The sequence below is a fragment of the Haliotis rufescens genome, unplaced genomic scaffold, assembly GCF_023055435.1.
Source record: "Haliotis rufescens isolate VD_foot unplaced genomic scaffold, xgHalRufe1.0.p SCAF_58, whole genome shotgun sequence".
Classification (NCBI taxonomy): Eukaryota; Metazoa; Mollusca; class Gastropoda; order Lepetellida; family Haliotidae; genus Haliotis; species Haliotis rufescens.
In genome coordinates this window covers 1,775,073-1,795,932 of record NW_025964312.1, presented here as the reverse complement: position 1 = coordinate 1,795,932, position 20,860 = coordinate 1,775,073, and the positions used below count along the sequence as shown (strand labels likewise).

The 20,860-nt window shown below is 44.1% G+C and overlaps 1 protein-coding gene across 4 annotated transcripts in view; it reads right to left on the bottom strand.

Annotated features, from left to right (window-relative positions):
• Window positions 1–1,178: 1,178 nt before the first annotated feature.
• Window positions 1,179–20,860, bottom strand: part of LOC124149602 (trichohyalin-like) — a 77,664-nt gene continuing 57,982 nt past the window's right edge. For 2 of the 4 annotated variants that reach the window (XM_046521294.2, XM_046521292.2), the window contains exons 6-13: window positions 20,142–20,238; window positions 14,927–15,044; window positions 13,494–13,529; window positions 11,572–11,724; window positions 9,241–9,698; window positions 8,014–8,192; window positions 5,746–5,832; window positions 1,179–2,638 (exon numbers count right to left, since the gene is read on the bottom strand). In XM_046521294.2, coding sequence (XP_046377250.1) covers window positions 2,445–2,638; window positions 5,746–5,832; window positions 8,014–8,192; window positions 9,241–9,698; window positions 11,572–11,724; window positions 13,494–13,529; window positions 14,927–15,044; window positions 20,142–20,238 — 1,322 coding nt within the window. In that variant the 3' untranslated portion in view covers window positions 1,179–2,444. The remainder of the gene's footprint in view (window positions 2,639–5,745; window positions 5,833–8,013; window positions 8,193–9,240; window positions 9,699–11,571; window positions 11,725–13,493; window positions 13,530–14,926; window positions 15,045–20,141; window positions 20,239–20,860) is intronic. The other 2 variants (XM_046521293.2, XM_046521295.2) reach the window with 2 other exon arrangements.

Below are 20,860 nucleotides of genomic sequence, written 5' to 3'. Positions count from 1 at the left end.
TAGGGAATAGTGTGGCACCGCATTGCAGGAACACAAGAACCAATGTACCCATGTCAGGAATCAAACCTGAAACCCTATCTAGTCCACCACCCAAATACCTTGCCGACATCAAGAGATTACTTGGCAATGTAGTAACACACCAGACACTATCATATACAAGAAAACTCAGTCAGGAAAAACTGCCTTCTGGACAATCTTGTCTGGACATCTGAAGAAACATAATGAGTGAGTGAGTGAGTATGGTTTTATGCCGCTTTTAGCAATATTCCAGCAATATCACGGAGGGGGACACCAGAAATGGGCTTCACACATTCTACCCATGTCGGGAATCGAACCCGGGTCTCAAACGTGACGAGCGAACGCTTTAACCACGAGGCTACCCAACCACCCCTGAAGGAATATAACTTCGTATCGATGGTTTATTAATCAGAAAATTTGGTTATCTGGATTCCCTGGGAACACGTTCATCCCTATTATTGAGTTTCATTGCAGTCATTTTCTCTGAACACAACAGTCAAACTCATTCGGACGTATTGCCATACGTTCCCTTATTTGTTTCCCTCTGCACCCAGAACCTCTGTTGGATGACATACAGCTTATCTGCTTGACCACTTGAGAGTTTACTGGACTTCTACTGATCCCTATGGGTGCACACCACTTAAACAGCCCGTGCCAAAAACTTTTGAATCTACCAGCTCGAACTTGTGTTTGGAAAATATTAGGCTGGGACGATACACCAACTTTACGATTGGATATATTTCACAATATCTTGCTCACGATTTGATAAATATCACAGTACTTGCATGTGCTGTTATCTGTTGTCCTTATGCTATATTTTTCATAGACAGGATGGCCAAACACCTGGCACACTGACGATTTACAGTCTGCAGTGTCAAGTAGGGCCCAAAGGATGAAAATATTTACCTTTTCACTGCTAGTTCTCACTACTAATAAGCGTTTGGTGTAAAAGCAAACACTGAAGGTAAGAATCAATATTTTTTACCAAGCATGTGACTGTGATGAGTGAGTGAGTGAGTGGGGTTTAACGCCGCTTTTAACAGTATTACAGTTATATCGCGGCGTGTCAGCTTAATGTGGGAGGAGAGTCCCAAGTGATGCAGGTCTTAGACGTTTACCACTTCGGTAAACCCACGAGCACGGGTATGGTGCTGACAAACCTAGAAACATAATCGGGGCGAACAGGGATTCGAACCCACAATCATAGGTTTCTGGCGTGCCAAGGGACGCAACTCTGCACAGCGAATCGCGGCGCCTTAGACGACTGGGCCACCCGTGCCCCCATCGAGAAGTAGAAGATGCTTTGGTGTATCCTCCCACCACTAGTAATTAGTTTCTTAGTATATGGACTAGTACAAGCTGCTCTTACTGGATCATAAGATATCTTACTGGACACTTGCTTCACATTAGATGCTAAACTGCCAGGCTGACTGATTGACAGTCAGCCGGTCTTCAGGCTAATGGTTAAAGGTGCACAGCAACTGAAAGTCAACGTGTCTTCAGGTTAATGGTTGTCTGTGCACATCAACTGAAAGTCAACGTGTCTTCAGGCTAATGGTTGACTGTGCACATCAACTGAAAGTCAACGTGTCTTCAGGCTAATGGTTGAGTGTGCACATCAATTGAAAGTTAACATGTCTTCAAGCTAATGGTTGAGTGTGCACATCAATTGAAAGTTAACATGTCTTCAGGCTAATGGTTGAGTGTGCACATCAATTGAAAGTTAACATGTCTTCAGGCTAATGGTTGAGTGTGCACATCAACTGAAAGTTAACATGTCTTCAGGCTAATGGTTGAGTGTGCACATCAATTGAAAGTTAACATGTCTTCAAGCTAATGGTTGGCTGTGCACATCATTTGAAAGTAAACATGTCTTCAAGCTAATGGTAGAGAGTGCACATCAATTGAAAGTTAACATGTCTTCAAGCTAATGGTTGAGTGTGCACATCAATTGAAAGTTAACATGTCTTCAGGCTAATGGTTAAAGGTGCACATCAACTGAAAGTTTTCATGTCTTCAAACTAATGGTTGACTGCACATCAATTGAAAGTTAACATGTGTTCAAGCTAATGGTTGACTCTGCACATCAATTGAAAGTTAACGTCTTCAAGCTAATGGTAGAGAGTGCACATCAATTGAAAGTTAACGTCTTCAAACTCATGGTAGAGAGTGCACATCGATTGAAAGTTAACGTCTTCAAACTAATTGTAGAGAGTGCACATCAATTGAAAGTTAACGTCTTCAAACTAATGGTTGACAGTGCACATCAATTGAAAATTAACTGTTTTCAGCATGTTCAGGCTAGTGGTTAAAGATTCAAACGAGTCTTCTTCTCCTTCTAAACTCCATTGGTCCTCTTAAGCCAGTTTTAATCTCAACTCTTAAATGCACACATCAAGTCTCCAGCTGGTGTGATGTACCACATGTTACTGCTGCTTACAGCTTCCCTTCGATTCCTTCTTGGTCGGCCGAGCCTCTTGACTCTGCCGCTTGGACTTCCGAGACTTGTCCAGCGTTGACCTCTTCTGACCTTGAACCGGTTGCCATGGATTTATGACGGGTCCCTCAGGACCTGGTTCCTCATCCATCCGACTCAAGGTGCTAACTGTGCCTGTGGACTCTGCAACACATTACCAGGATGTCACTACATGAAATGAGCAAACTATATAACCATTTAATTGCTTCATCAGTCTGATGAGAGCACCCCGCTCGAAACTAGTCACTTAGATTGCTCTTGGGTTTTAGCCCCAAACTCTCTATTATCATGTAATTTTTATGTCTTAAAGTCAGATCTTGCGCCATTGTTTAGCACCACTGTCAGTCTAAATCTAGAAGTTGTCATTACTATGTCTGTGGAAGTAGAACAGCCACGGCATTGGAGTTATGGACCTACCATTTAATATTCAGTCAGGATGTGTGGAAAGGGCTAGGTAGGATTTTTGTTACAGAACATTTTGGCTTTAAGGAGTAAAGAAAACGATTCAGGACTCTCGTGAACATCAAGAGAGGCAAAAGTGTCTTTTAAAAGAAAGCCCTGGCCTCGCTCCCAAGAAAATCAAACAGTCGGTCCATCAATTAATTGAAATACTAAGACAAACTTGCTGAGACTGTCATCTGACTTGAGCCTAGATGCCTGAAGAGTTAAAACTTTAGTTTTAAATATGAGTTGTGACAATAGATCACAGACAGTCTACTATTCTTTGATTCAATATGATGCTTTACAACTAGACAGAGAAATAAAAAGAAATCTACCAGGTACCTAGTCGTTATAATGAGTTATTGGTTATTCAAGATTGCAAAATATTAAGAATAATTTCAGAATCCCTGAAAGTAGGCCCTGAAAAAGGATACATGAAAAAATAGTTCTGTGGGTGATTACAGCAGCAAAAGCAAAAGCTTAATCTCACTCCAAGCGAGTGGTTCATTCAATGCTAAAACAACGGCAAAAACTTGTAGTAATTAGATAGTGTCCCGATCCTTACTATGTTGCTGATATCCCCACCCTTACTACCTTGACAGTGTCCCCTCCCTTACTACCTTGGCAGTGTCCCCTCCCTTACTACCTTGGCAGTGTCCCCATCCTTACTACCTTGGCAGTGTCCCCACCCTTACTACCTTGGCAGTGTCCCCACCCTTACTACCTTGGCAGTGTCCCCACCCTTACTACCTTGACAGTGTCCCCACCCTTACTACCTTGGCAGTGTCCCCACCCTTACTACCTTGGCAGTGTCCCCACCCTTACTACCTTGGCAGTGTCCCCACCCTTACTACCTTGACAGTGTCCCCATCCTTACTACCTTGGCAGTGTCCCCACCCTTACTACCTTGACAGTGTCCCCACCCTTACTACCTTGGCAGTGTCCCCACCCTTACTACCTTGACAGTGTCCCCACCCTTACTACCTTGGCAGTGTCCCCACCCTTACAACCTTGACAGTGTCCCCACCCTTACTACCTTGGTACTGTCCCCACCCTTACTACCTTGACAGTGTCCCCACCCTTACTACCTTGGCAGTGTCCCCACCCTTACTACCTTGAAAGTGTCCCCACCCTTACTACCTTGGCAGTGTCCCCACCCTTACTACCTTGACAGTGTCCCCATCCTTACTACCTTGGCAGTGTCCCCACCCTTACTACCTTGACAGTGTCCCCACCCTTACTACCTTGGCAGTGTCCCCACCCTTACTACCTTGACAGTGTCCCCACCCTTACTACCTTGGCAGTGTCCCCACCCTTACAACCTTGACAGTGTCCCCACCCTTACTACCTTGGTACTGTCCCCACCCTTACTACCTTGACAGTGTCCCCACCCTTACTATCTTGACAGTGTCCCCTCCCTTACTATCTTGACAGTGTCCCCACCCTTACTACCTTGAAAGTGTCCCCACCCTTACTACCTTGGCAGTGTCCCCACCCTTACTACCTTGACAGTGTCCCCACCCTTACTACCTTGGCAGTGTCCCCACCCTTACTACCTTGGCAGTGTCCCCACCCTTACTACCTTGACAGTGTCCCCACCCTTACTACCTTGGCAGTGTCCCCACCCTTACTACCTTGACAGTGTCCCCATCCTTACTACCTTGGCAGTGTCCCCACCCTTACTACCTTGACAGTGTCCCCACCCTTACTACCTTGGCAGTGTCCCCACCCTTACTACCTTGACAGTGTCCCCACCCTTACTACCTTGGCAGTGTCCCCACCCTTACAACCTTGACAGTGTCCCCATCCTTACTACCTTGGTACTGTCCCCACCCTTACTACCTTGACAGTGTCCCCACCCTTACTACCTTGGCAGTGTCCCCACCCTTACAACCTTGACAGTGTCCCCACCCTTACTACCTTGGTACTGTCCCCACCCTTACTACCTTGATAGTGTCCCCACCCTTACTACCTTGACAGTGTCCCCACCCTTACTACCTTGGTACTGTCCCCACCCTTACTACCTTGACAGTGTCCCCACCCTTACTACCTTGGCAGTGTCCCCACCCTTACTACCTTGACAGTGTCCCCATCCTTACTACCTTGGCAGTGTCCCCACCCTTACTACCTTGACAGTGTCCCCACCCTTACTACCTTGGCAGTGTCCCCACCCTTACTACCTTGACAGTGTCCCCACCCTTACTACCTTGGCAGTGTCCCCACCCTTACAACCTTGACAGTGTCCCAACCCTTACTACCTTGGCAGTGTCCCCACCCTTACTACCTTGATAGTGTCCCCACCCTTACTACCTTGACAGTGTCCCCACCCTTACTACTTTGGCAGTGTCCCCACCCTTACTACCTTGACTCTGTCCCCACCCTTACCACCTTGGCAGTGTCCCCATCCTTACTACATTGACAGTGTCCCAACCCTTACTACCTTGACAGTGTCCCCACCCTTACTACCTTGACAGTGTCCCCACCCTTTCTACCTTGACAGTGTCCCCACCCTTACTACCTTGACAGTGTCCCCACCCTTAGTACCTTGACAGTGTCCCCACTCTTACTACCTTGGCAGTGTCCCCACCCTTACTACCTTGACAGTGTCCCCACCTTTACTACCTTGACAGAGTCCCCACCCTTACTACCTTGACAGTGTCCCCACCCTTACTACCTTGATAGTGTCCCCACCCTTAGTACCTTGACAGTGTCCCCACCCTTACTACCTTGGCAGTGTCCCCACCCTTACTACCTTGACAGTGCCTGTTCCCTTGCTACAACACAAGGCCAATCACAAGGCATTGTACTACCTTGATAGTGTCCCATCACTGGGTTCCAGTGTCCCTTGGGCCGACGGAGACTCCCACGGAGCCCAGGATCCCACTCTAGGTCCACATCTGAGGGTGCAAGTGCAGCAGTCACCACTAGTTAGTCAAGCTATAGCACACGTGGTTAGTGCACAAAAACAAACACTCACAGGGCTCACACTAGCACAGGGACCCGTTCCACAAGCGATCATAGCGCTAAGACAATCATAACTCAAATACTTTAACATGCACTTACGGCGGTCACAGTGCTAAGATGATCGTAACTCAAATACTTTAACATACACTTACGGCAGTCATAGCGCTAAGACAATCGTAACTCAAATACTTTAACATACCCTTACGGCAGTCATAGCGCTAAGACGATCGTAACTCAAATACTTTAACATGCACTTATGGCGGTCATAGCGCTAAGATGATCGTAACTCAAATACTTTAACATACACTTACGGCAGTCATAGCGCTAAGACAATCGTAACTCAAATACTTTAACATACGCTTACGGCAGTCATAGCGCTAAGACGATCGTAACTCAAATACTTTAACATGCACTTATGGTGGTCACAGCGCTAAAACAATCATAACTCAAATACTTTAACATACACTTATGGCGGTCATAGCACTAAGACGATCGTAACTCAAATACTTTAACATACACTTACGGCCGTCATAGTCAAGTTATGTTTTACGTTGCTTTGGACAGTAGTTTAGTGACATCAGGATGTCATGTAGGGAGGAAAGCCCAATAGGTCTTAAAAGCCAGGACACATTAGATCTGTCTGACACACTAGTTGAGCCCTGGAGTGGTAAGTACAAACTGATACAATGTTAACATGTTAAAACAGCTTAAGGCCCAGTAGCTCACCTAACTAAGGTGTGTGTGTGTGTGTGTGTGTCTCTGTGTGTGTGTGTGTGTGCGTGTGCGTGTGCGTGTGCGTGTGCGTGTAGTTTAACGCAATATTTCAGCTATCTTACAGACACCCGTAAATAATCTGAACCAGACAAATCAGTGATTGACCTTATGAGCAACAGTTCATGCTGACTAGGTACGATGACACGCCATCAACCTAATCACCGTGCCTGACCAGTCAGCCACCTCTTATAGGTTGACCTCACACATGATGTAGGAGTGAATGAGTGTGTTTAACACAGTATTAACAGTATTTCAGTTATGTCATGGCCTGGCAGCTGGATGAGGAATGTGAGTGAGTATGGTTTTACGCCCCCAGCAATATCACGGCGGGGGACACTAGAAATAGGCTTCACCCACTGTACCAATAAAGGGAATCGAACCCAGGTCTTCGGTGTGACAAGCGAACGCTTTAACCACTAAGCTACCCCACTGCTCCTGATATGGAAAGAAAGCGCAAACTGACACAGGAGTTTACCACTTCAGCGGAACCCACGAGCAGGGTATGATGCTGACAAACCACGAAAAATAATCAGGGCGAACAATGATTTGTATCCATGATTATAGATTTCTGACGTGCTGAAGGGACGCAACTCTGAACAGCGAATTGCAGAGCCTTAGATGATTGGGCCATCCTTGTCCCCACATTGTCTGCTTAGAGAAATGTTCTGTGCTTAAATCAACTGGAACAACCAAGCCCTAAGAAGGAAAGAACCGATTCAATCAGTCCGGGACATTTACTGTTTTGGTAAAAAAAACCCAGAGGCAAAGCCCTTTCCATAAGGACTAACATTCCTTAAGAGTCCATTGCATCATTTTCCATTTCCATCATCTGACAGAACAAGGATCATATGTGGATGGAATCAGGTACACTAACCCCAACCTGTGGATCCTGGCACAACAAAGGTACATAACTCTCCACACATGGGAACCTCAGATTTAACATGCAGATAATGATGATGATGATGATTTTGAACATGATTTAACTTATTACACACAAGTTTTAATTCAAAGCAACTAAAATTGTTCCAAAATCGATTTAAGTAACTGTAAGATTAAGTATCCGACTTGTGTAGACCCAAAGCATGTAAATCCAGCACATGAATTCATTGTATTCTGTATGAAACATAATCTATCAATGTGGTCATTCCTGATGCAATGCTTGATAAATCAAAGGGAATTTTAAAGCAGGGTTTTACATGATGCATTATTCCTGAGTATTTGACACAATAATTTCCTGAAATACTCGCAAAAGTCTTTGATACGAATCATAAAAAAAATCTTCACAAACATCTGACTAGTTTATAGGAGTGTGGTATTTCATCTAAAGCTGTAATACATACCATCGGTCAAAGGCAGTGATCTGGAAAGCGGTATCTGTGTTTTGACTTCGGTCTGGTCGGCCACGTGGATGTCTTGTTGTCGTCTCTTGTAGGTCGGGTCAATGGCTGCGGCAATATTAAACTGTACAGGCGTGCTGACAGCATGACTGGAACCCATGGATCGATCTGGACTAAATGATCTGTGGACAAGCAGGGTGAATATGTCAGTCAAATGTGTGAACAGTTTCAAAATGCATTTAACATATAAAACAAAATTCCTTTGCTGTTGTGTCTTCAAATTTTACCTGTCAATTATTTTGGTATTCATCAAAATAGGGAGGTGAGGCAAGCATTGGATACTGGAGACCCATTCTTCCCCGATTCCCTCGGGGGGACGAACCTGGGATATTGGATGCCATCTCTGTTCCAATTCCCCAGAGGGAAAAAGGAAGGGATACTGGAGACCTTTTCTGCCCCGATTCCCCAGGGGACAAACCTGGGATATTGGAGGCCATCTCTGTTCCAATTCCCCAGGGGGAGCAGGGAAGGGATACTGTAGACCTTTTCTGCCCCGATTCCCTCGGGGGGGGGGGGGGACAAACCTGGGATATTGGATGCCATCTCTGTTCCAATTCCCCAGAGGGAAAAAGGAAGGGGTACTGGAGACCCATTCTTCCCCGATTCCCTCGGGGGGACAAACCTGGGATATTAGATGCCATCTCTGTTCCAATTCCCCAGAGGGAAAAAGGAAGGGATGCTGGAGACCCATTCTTCCCCGATTCCCTCGGGGGGGGGGACAAACCTGGGATATTGGATGCCATCTCTGTTCCAATTCCCCAGAGGGAAAAAGGAAGGGATGCTGGAGACCCATTCTTCCCCGATTCCCCAAGGGACAAACCTGGGATATTGGATGCCATCTCTGTTCCAATTCCCCAGGGGGAACAAGGAAGGGAGACCCTTTCTGCCCCGATTCCCCAGTGGGGGGGTACATAAGCAATACTCACTTGAGACCTATTCTGAACAAATTCCTCAGGGAGGGTAAGCAAGGGATTCTCAAGGCCAACTCTGCTCCAATTCCCCAGTGGGGTGGAGGACTCACACGTGCTACTGGGGTCTTTTCAGCACCAGAATCCCATGGGGACCCAAGCAAGTACTGGAAACCTTGTCTACTTCTAACCTAAAGGAAAATGAAAAAGCTTCAAAGAAACTAAGAGAAACAGACTTCAACATACAAACACTGCCACTGACCTACTGCCATCCTCGTCGCTATGGTAACTCCCCGGCGGTGAGGGTGATGGCGCCATATGCTCCTCCTGCGACACCCGTCGACCGCGTTGGTGAGAAGGCACATGGTGCGGAGACATCCCGTCCAGCCATCGCTGCATGTCTCGCGCTTGATCCACCGGCATGTCCCCCGCTGGGGGGTACCTGACTCCCGCACCCCGCTCCTCCTGGATACGCTGATGGGTCTGGTAGGAGGGGGGTTCCCGCGGGGGGAGATTGGGGGGAGCAGACGTCTGCCTGGCGACGGCTTGGTGATGGACAGATTGTGATTCCTGTGCTGGTGTGTTGCTGTTTGAGATGGAGCGTGTGTAGCTGTCGCGGCGGTACCGGTGCCCGGGCGGGGACTCGCCGTTCGCCTCCGGGGTGATAGATTCTACTGCAGCAGTCATGTTCATTCCCGACGCCATTGCTTCCTGAGCCATCTGAATAATAAAATGAATGTGTTTGGCTATTACTGTTTACAGTTAAGTGGGCATTTCGGGTTGGTTTGTTGTTTAACACCTCACTCTGAAATATTCCAGCAATAAGATGGCTGTCTGTAAATAATGAAGTCTGGACCAGACAATCAACGTCAGCAAGGGTTGCATCGTCACAAGTGGGGAATTCCATGTAAAAACAAAGATCGCCAGCAACCTATGCTTGTTGTAACCTGATGAATGCTTCTTGGGTATCTACATATCACCTGTGTCTGATGTTTGTTTGTTTGTTTGTTTGTTTGTTTGTTGTTCAAGGCTGCACTCAGCAATATTCCAACTATATGACGGCTGTCTGTAAATTACAGCGATAGAAACTAACATTTTGGTCCACTACTCCTATATAGCAAAACCCTTAAAAATGGCAAATGTCTACTGGTCCTTATGATACCTTAACCATTGGGCAGTTTGGCAAGGACTAGTGCCAGTTTCTAACCCTGATTTGATCGAATCTGGACCAGACAATCCAGTGATTGACATGAGCATTAACCATCGTAATTGGGATACGATGACATACATCAACCAGGTCAGCGAGCTTGAACACCCGATCTTGTTAGCCACCTCTTATGACAAGCATAGCCGCCTCTTAAGACAAGCATGGGTTGCTGAAGACCTATTCTAACCCGGATCTTCACAAGTCGTGTCTGATGTAGGATGGGTCTACTACCCATGGAAAGTGTGACCACGAGGTCTGTTGTTTTTCACACAGTACTTTGAGTTCACCAAATGGACTAGAACATTAACAGGTCTTCTTATTGTCTGTTTGTCTTAAAGTCGACACGTATAGATGAATACTCATCTGTCTTGCAGGGAAGATTCGGGGTCAAAATAAATGTCTGTACCAACCTAAGCTTGCCGAGAGGCGACTAAATGGATCGGGTGGTCGGGCTTGCTGACTTTGTTGACTGCATGTCATTGTATCTCAATTGCAGGGATCGATGCTCATGCAGACAATCACTGGATTGTCTGGTCTTGACTTGATTGTTTACAGAAAGCCATCACATAAACTGTAATATTGCTGTGCTAAACATCAAAGAAGGGTTTGCCCTTCAAAATGTAGGTCATATTGTAGTGTTTGTTTGTTGTTCCCTTTCAATAAGGACTAGCAATACTTAAGTTGGTTGGTTGGTTTGTTTGATGTTTAACGCCGCACTCAGCAATATTCCAGCTATATGATGGCAGTCTGTAAAATAATCGAGTCTGGACCAGACAATCCAGTGATTAACATCATGAGCATCAGTCCACGGAATTTTGATTGATGACATGTATCAACCAAGTCAGCGAGCCTGACCACCCGATCCCGTTAGTCGCCTTTTACGACAAGCATAGTCACCTTTTACGGCAAGTATGGGTTGCTGAAGACCTATTCTCCCTCGGAATCTCCACGGGTCTCATATTGTAGTGTAGGCCATGATGCAAAGAATCAAAAGATATCTTGAACAACTTTTGCAACTCATAACGTTTAAGTACTGTTGTATTAATGCTTTCCAACAATCTATTGCAACAGATAATAACCAGACGATACTGTTTTGTATCCCCATTGCGTGGATCGATGCTCATGATGTCAATCACTGGATTGTCTGGTCAAGACTCAATTATTTACAGACTGCCTTCAAATAACTGGATTATTGCTAAGTGCCGCACAATACAGTTATTTATGACTAAATGACTTCAACACGGACACAATCAGAAACTTAATCACAGATTTCCAACATGAACTGAACGAAATTTGCAGCTTTCTAGCACCACAGTGTATGTAACGAAATCTTGTGATATTTTGATTAAATTAGCCTCAGAGCTAGCTTCAGTTCCCATAACCAACCTGCTGCTGTCGCTGCTGTTCCCGTAGTTGCTGCCGCCGCTGTTTGACCTTCCTGGCCTTGAGTTTCTCCTGTTCCTGGATGACCCTGGCCAGCTGCTCGTCCTGCACCTCGATCTCCCGCAACTTGCCCCGGTCAACCTCTGCTTTCGTCCGCTGATAAAACAACAACGATATATTTAGTGAGTGAGTGAGTGAGTGAGTGAGTGAGTGAGTGAGTGAGTGAGTGAGTGAGTGAGTGAGTGAGTGAGTGAGTGAGTGAGTGAGTATGGTTTTATGACGCTTTTAGCAATATTCCAGCAATATCACCGTGGGGCACACCAGAAATGGGCTTCACACATTGTACCCATGTCGAGAATCGAACCTGGGTCTTCGGCGTGACGAGCGAACGCTTTAACCACTAGGCTACCTGACCGTCCTAAGGATATATTTACAAATCAGGGACTGACATTTGGGGAAGAAGAGGGAACCAGGGAATATTTTTGATAAAATTGTTCCAGAAAAAAATGAAATTAAATATTGCTAAGGTTTTACTTAAAATATCATTGTTTTCTGGACATGCTGAAACTCCTCATTTAGCAGAATTATTTTCTATTATTAGCCAATCAGGAAACAGTAGTGTTATTAGGCATGGACCAGTCTTCAGAAAACCATTCATGCTGTAAAAGGCGACTGTATTGGTAAGGTCGCTGACTTAGTCTAATGATGCATGTCATTGTATCTGAATTTCATGGATTGATGCTCATGATGTCAATCACTGGATTGTCTGGTCCAGAACTGATTATTTACTTACCTCTGTCATATACAGTCAAGTCTCGTTAATCCGACAATGGGCTTTATCCGACACTAATGATGGGAACAGATTAAATCAGTGCTATTTAGACCCGTTAATCCGACAGTCTCGCACTCCAACTCCAACACACCTCATTTGCAACAAATTACCGAAATAACTCATTAATCAGTCTCGTTAATCCGACACAGTTGTCAGCATACTTCGTGGTTATCTGCTCGCAAGTACACAGCCCGTGTTTTGATGCGAGACTAGTCGGCTTGTAGCTGCATATTGCAACGGATGCAGAGATAAACTTGCTCAACAATAAACAATTATTTAATGCTTTAAATAAAGAAAACAGGATTAATCACATGCTTAGATTAACTCATTCTCATTAAAATCAGATACAAGTTCTCGCTATCGGCAAGGACATCCCTTTACAGGTCACATCAGAACAACCTTTCGCGAACTATGACCGACTAATGAAATGACTAACAGGAAGTCAACGTGAGCCACTAAGAAAGCAGCTTTCTTAAGCTTTGCGGTACCAGTTTCAAACTTGCCACTTCAATTCCAGACTATCCTTTTTAAAATATTTTGAATAAGTCATACAGTCTGTAACAGTTGTTTTGTGCTAGGCTTTAGAGGTTGCATGAATAGAAAACTGATGATTCCGATAACAATGTAGTATAACAATATGAATATTTCATTTTTTATTTTTTATTATGTGTTTGTATCGTAACCTATCGTACAGTTGGGGGCGGTCGGGTAGCCTAGTGGTTAAAGCGTTCGCTCATCACGCCGAAGACCCGGGTTCAATTCCCGACATGGGTACAATGTGTGAAGCCCATTTCTGGTGTCCCCCGCCGTGATATTGCTGGAATATTGCTAAAAGCGGCGTAAAACCATACTCACTCACTCACTATCGTGTAGTTGTCCGATTTTCGATCACGAACGTTGATTCTACTTAATTTCGTTTATCCGACATACTCGTTAATCATAATAATATGCAACCAACGATGTCGGATTAACGGGACTTGACTGTAGCTGGAATACTGCTGAGTGCGACTTTAACAAACAAACAAAACAAAAACAAAACACTGTGAACACACATCCACTTAAGGGAGATAACTATGTTTGCACGATATCTCACCTTGTGTTCTTGGTCCTGGAGTAGCCGTGCAAGTTCCTGGGCAAAACAAAAAGTAAACAAACCTTATATATGAAAACAAATAACCAGTTATCAAATTCTATGTTAGAGCCAGCTAAGGGAACATATGATAATCAGGAGGGGTGCAAGGGTGCACCCCTCATTCTTTAACCATACTAATCATTAGGGCTACAACGAATACACTATGAGGTGAATACGATTCATATCACGAATATAGGGTAACGAATACGAATATTTATACACGAATACAAAAACAAGTCAGCAGTTGATGTACAATATATTATATTCAATGAAAAATAACAACATTAATTATTTGACATGGTTGGTTAATTATTAATATATTATACATTCATATACTGCATTTATCTAGGTACTAGTATCTGCTCAAATACCACAATGACCGATGACCACAATACTGTCAAATCATATATTTGAGTGTTGTCTTTAAAGAAATCTCTGCATATAATATGTTCTTATGGATATTTTTAGGTACAGTGTATGTAGATGCACATGACTGCATATTCATAAATATTCGATTCTAGTGACCACGAATAACAAATTCAATTCATGAATGGATACGGTTCGATTCTTCGAATACACGATTGAATCGTAACAGCCCTACTAATCACATTAACATATTAAAAACACTTAGCTGAATCATCTGGTGACCTGAATTTAAATATCAATTATTTGACAAGTCTTTGGCTTTCAAACATGAATTGTTTCCTCAATGAATTATCTGCATTCATACATCACTGTTTTATTAAAGTGCACCCCCCTTTAAAAAAAGCTGAGCCCTGTTTCACATAGCATTCTCAGCACTATGACAGTCGTAAGTCTAGGTTAAAATATGGGAGTTACAATCACCTTAGCGATACGAACACTGTGGAAGGGAGCCCTTTGTCTGCAGTTCACAGTTCACAGAACACAGATAAAATAACTACTTGGTTGAAAAAAGAAAATATAATTCACATTGAATACTAAATGGTCATGTGACCTGTACAAATAATTGGCAAGATATCAAAGGGCCCGAGAATCTGTATAGCTAAGAGTGAGTGAGTTAGTTCAAATTTAACGTTGCATCGGCAGGGGTAGAAATTAACATTTTTAGTCCACTAATCCTTATAATGATAACATATAGCAAAATCCTTAAAAAAAATGGCAAATTTCTACCAGTCCTTAGGATACCTTAACTATTGGGCAGTTTGGCAAGGACAACAAGACTAGTGCCAATTTCAAACGCTGTGTGGCAATATTTCAGCCATATATCTAAGAAGATAAGGGTCATTTATATATTTAGGAGTCAGTCATCACTGCTCATCAGAAGCACAGTACAAAGACAAAATTTGGACCTTTTACCAGTGACAGAATGAGTCGGACACCAGTGGTTCCACTCAGATAAGAAGCGGCCTTACCTCATCTTGGAGTTCTTGTATTGCTCGATGTTCTGCAGGGTTGACTGTCCTATCACTGGGCACTGTGTAGAAGTCGCTGAAGTCACCATCATCCTCAATACGACCTGCAGGCGTTACCCTGAAACAGAACAGTCTGGTATTGACGTCTGCCTGTCTGCCAGCACTGGTCTCAGATGGTCAGACAGAACACTATCAACACAGGGCCTTCATCAGCTGGTCAGACAGTACACCATCAATACAGGGCCTTCATCAGCGGGTCAGACAGTACACTATCAACACAGGGCCTTCATCAGCTGGTCAGACAGAACACTATTAACACAGGGCCTTCATCAGCTGGACAGACAGAACACTATTAACACAGGGCCTTCATCAGCGGGTCAGACAGAACACTATTAACACAGGGCCTTCATCAGCGGGTCAGACAGTACACTATCAACACAGGGCCTTCATCAGCGGGTCAGACAGTACACTATCAACACAGGGCCTTCATCAGCTGGTCAGACAGAACACTATTAACACAGGGCCTTCATCAGCGGGTCAGACAGAACACTATTAACACAGGGCCTTCATCAGCGGGTCAGACAGAACACTATTAACACAAGGCCTTCATCAGCGGGTCAGACAGAACACTATTAACACAGGGCCTTCATCAGCGGGTCAGACAGAACACTATTAACACAGGGCCTTCATCAGCGGGTCAGACAGTACACTATCAACACAGGGCCTTCATCAGCGGGTCAGACAGAACACTATTAACACAGGGCCTTCATCAGCGGGTCAGACAGAACACTATTAACACAGGGCCTTCATCAGCTGGTCAGACAGAACACTATTAACACAGGGCCTTCATCAGCGGGTCAGACAGAACACTATTAACACAGGGCCTTCATCAGCGGGTCAGACAGAACACTACTAACACAGGGCCTTCATCAGCGGGTCAGACAGTACACTATCAACACAGGGCCTTCATCAGCGGGTCAGACAGAACACTATTAACACAGGGCCTTCATCAGTGGGTCAGACAGAACACTATTAACACAGGGCCTTCATCAGATGGTCAGACAGAACACCATCAACACAGGGCCTTCATCAGATGGTCAGACAGAACACTATCAACACAGGGCCTTCATCAGATGGTCAGACAGAACACTATCAACACAGGGCCTTCATCAGATGTATTGACGTCTGCCTGTCTGCCGGCACTGGTCACAGTTCGTCAGACAGAACACTATCAACACAGGGCCTTCATCAGATGTATTGACGTCTGCCAGCACTGGTCACAGTTGGTCAGACAGAACACTATCAACACAGGGCCTTCATCAGATGGTCAGACAGAACACTATCAACACAGGGCCTTCATCAGCTGTATTGATGTCTGCCTGTCTGCCAACATAGGATTTGTGACAACAACTTTGACATTTTCAGAACAAAGTGTATGAAGAAGTCTTTCATGACTGATGATGTTTTCTGTCAACTGTCAATGGTACATTAAAATGTCTGACAAATTGGTTGGATATGTTATTGCAAATAAATAAATGGATTCATAAAGACTGACAAATGAAGGAATGATTTGAATATAAGAGATGACCAATTACTTCTTCAAGTCCTAAGATGATTGCCATAAGATAAAAAAATGAAAATAATATTAAATGAAAAAGGATCGCACGTTATTTCATTTGAGGCATTCTCACAACAGAAATCTTCGAAATCCAGGTGTGTAAGATCTGCTACTCACACCACATCTCATCCTTACAAAAGATTAACATAACAAGTACCAGAAAATATGCACTTGGTTCCCCAGTATGAGCAAGAGGTACATTTACCGTAACTAAGTCATCGGAAATTGAATCAGAGTGAGTGAGTGAGTTGGGTTTAACGCCGCTTTTAACAGTGTTACAGTTATATCGCGGCATGTCAGCTTAATGTGGGAGGAAAGCCCGAAGTGATGCAGGTCTCAGACGTTTACCACTTCGGTGAAACCCACCAGCATGGGTATGGTGCTGACAAACCTAGAAACATAATCGGGGCGAACTGGGATTCAAACCCACAATCATAGGTTTCTGGCGTGCCCGAGTGACGCAACTCTGCACAGCGAATTGCGGCGCCTTAGACGACTGGGCCACCCGTGCCCCCAAATTAAATCAGAAGCAAATAGCATTGTCACAATGGTTTAGAAGAATCAAATGGTTAGAAGAATCAAATGGTTTAGTTTTCAAGGTGATTTTAATTCAAAGGCATGCACAACCATGTTAAACATGTTAGACGACAAACGACATATAAAAAAAATTTGTATATGAAAGTTCTTCCTGAAAAAAGGCTTTCCATCATAATTTTTTTTAAAAATAGTTCTATTTATAAGTTTCCATAACCTAAATAAACATAAATAAATAAATCAAGATTTATAAAAAATATTTCAATAAAAAGAAATACAAAAAATAAAGATTTATACAAATTTAAGAAATGTATCAATATTCAAATATATATATTTCAATTGAATACTTGTACTTCTCATTTTATATACTGCATTAACATTATAAATATTTGCTAACTCAACATAAATAGTTAGTATGCGTGAGTTGGATGAACATGGATCATAATCTGGACCAACCTGCAGATCCTGTTCACAAAGGGACACAACTCTGCACACAGTGAGGTCTAAGACCTCCACCATGCCCCAGTAGTTAGTATGGGATGAACAATGAAGGAACTAAGACTAGTTCTACATCTACAAGCAGTGCACAACCAGACAGGGGACTCAACACACAGGCACACTGACTGACTCACACCAGACAGGGGACTCGACACAAAGGCTCACTGACTGACTCACACCAGACAGGGGACTCGACACAAAGGCTCACTGACTGACTCACTCACACCAGACAGGGGACTCGACACACAGGCACACTGACTGACTCACTCACACCAGACAGGGACTCGACACACAGGCACACTGACTGACTCACTCACACCAGACAGGGGACTCGACACACAGGCACACTGACTGACTCACTCACACTCACTCACACCAGACAGGGGACTCGACACACAGGCTCACTGACTGACTCACTCACACCAGACAGGGGACTTGACACACAGGCACACTGACTGACTCACTCACACACTCACTCACACCAGACAGAGGACTTGACACCCGACTCACTCACTGACTCACATCAGACAGGGGACTCGACACAGGCTCACTCACTCACTCACACACTCACACCAGACAGGGGACTCGACACACAGGCTCACTGACTCACTCACACACTCACTCACTCACACCAGACAGGGGACTCGACACACAGGCTCACTGACTGACTCACTGACACACTGACTCACTCACACACTCACACCAGACAGGAGACTCGACACCCGACTCACTCACTGACTCACACACTCACACCAGACAGGGGACTCGACACAGGCTCACTCACTCACTCACACACTCACACCAGACAGGGGACTCGACACAGGCTCACTGACTCACTCACACACTCACACCAGACAGGGGACTCGACACAGGCTCACTGACTGACTCACACACTCACACCAGACAGGGGACTCGACACAGGCTCACTGACTCACTCACTCACACCAGACAGGGGACTCGACACACAGGCTCACTCACTCACACACTCACACCAGACAGGGGACTCGACACAGGCTCACTGACTCACTCACACACTCACACCAGACAGGGGACTCGACACAGGCTCACTCACTCACTGACTCACACCAGACAGGGGACTCGACACAGGCTCACTGACTGACTCACACACTCACACCAGACAGGGGACTCGACACAGGCTCACTCACTCACTCACTCACTCACACCAGACAGGGGACTTGACACACAGGCTCACTCACTCACTGACTCACACCAGACAGGGGACTCGACACAGGCTCACTGACTGACTCACACACTCACACCAGACAGGGGACTCGACACAGGCTCACTCACTCACTCACTCACTCACACCAGACAGGGGACTTGACACACAGGCTCACTCACTCACTGACTCACACCAGACAGGTGACTCGACACAGGCTCACTGACTCACTCACACACTCCTTCACTCACGCCAGACGGGACTCGACACACAGGCTCACTGACTGACTCACTGACACACTCCTTCACTCACGCCAGACAGGGGACTCGACACACAGACTCGCTCATTCACTCACTCACTCACTCACATATCTGGTGTAAGTAAACATGGCAGAATACAGTATTGACTGCTCTTCTGAAAACTATTTCCATATGGTGTTTATTGAGTAGCAGGGCATAACAGCTGGGTAAACACATGTATTGATGTCCACCACGTCTGGAGTGAACGCTACAAAGCAAAATGAAATGAAACTAAAAATTATTAAGTTCAAATCTGTTATTAATCACAGTGACTGACCATGGACCACTCAAGGTTAGGCTAAAAAAACCCACATAATCTTGGTTCTCAGGCACTGCCCGCATCATTATAAAGTTTGCTGCATGAACACCCCCACCCCCCCCAAAAAAAACACACAAAAAAAACACCGCCCACCTGAACTATATTTTCAAAAGCCATTGCCTGAGAACCAATTATGTGTTTCTTTGTAAGCCGTCTAATCTCTACCAAATGTTATAACATTAGGGAAACACAGGAAAGATGCTGACAGAAGTTCTCTGTTAATTGAATAACAAACAAAAAACAATTCCTCTTTGGAGAAAACGATATACATAAACATACCTCAACGTGTATTTCCTGAACTTATTTTCACCAAAGCCAAGAAAATGTATGATGAGCGAAAAGTATCCAGTAATAATGCACATGTTTCGGAATTTATCGTTACTGATGTAAATACGTTTTTGTGTGTCACACTTGTCTAATGTGCCTTATTCATCATTTGAAAAAAGGGCATTAGCAAGATGAGATAATTACAATGTGTATTGAACTTCTGATCATGGCAACACGTAGAAGCTGAGGTAGTTGCCTTTTTTTTTTTTCACAGATCAATAAAAACATATCTAGCAGGTCTAAAACATCAGGATAAAGAATAAAAGAAGTTGCTTTCCATAAAAAAGTGTCATGTATTCATAACATATCCAAATCATATAATTGGCATAAATTAAAATCCAAAATGAATAGTTAACCAGAACCAAAATTAAGAAAACCCAGCCCATCCCAGAAAAAACAAGAGAACTCTGTCAGGGTTAGTAAGAGCAAAGCACTACTACCTTCGTTTATACCTAGAATGTCCATTAGCAGTTGTCCCCCTTTGACCACCGCCGAGATTCATGTCTTCAACAGCTGAGCCGAGTTGGCGCAAGCTCCCTGAAACATCATACAAACAATCAGCTCAAATCTCGGCATCACGGGAACTCTAAAATACTCTCAAATTCAGTAAAATGACGGAATGAATATCAACACTTAAAGAATTCACTGGCAGTGCAGTGGGACTTTATACCATTTGTAAACCTATTGAAATACTACTACAACTACCAGTAATAATAATGGAAAATTAAAAAAAATAATTGATGTATAAAATGCCTAATATCTAACGTGTGCTGCTACCACTACCACTACTGCTACTGTTATTACTACTACTACTACTACTAATAATAATAATATTAATGGAAAAATAAAAAAATAATTGATGTATAAAATGCCTAATATCTGCTGCTCAGTTTCGATGTTACATATTACTGACAAAGTAGGCACAATTTATGGATAACAACTTCTTTAATACTGTAAAGGCGACGACATGTCGCCTTTACAGTATTAAAGAAGTTGTTATCCATAAATTGTGTCTACTTTGTCATCTGTCAACTTCTAAGTAATGCCTATCAAACAAGTTATTATTTCCTCAATTATGGATCAGTGTGCACTTCATATTTATTCTGGGCGTATACAACCCAAGCTAACTGTGAGGTGCTAGAAAGTTCACAGCCACATC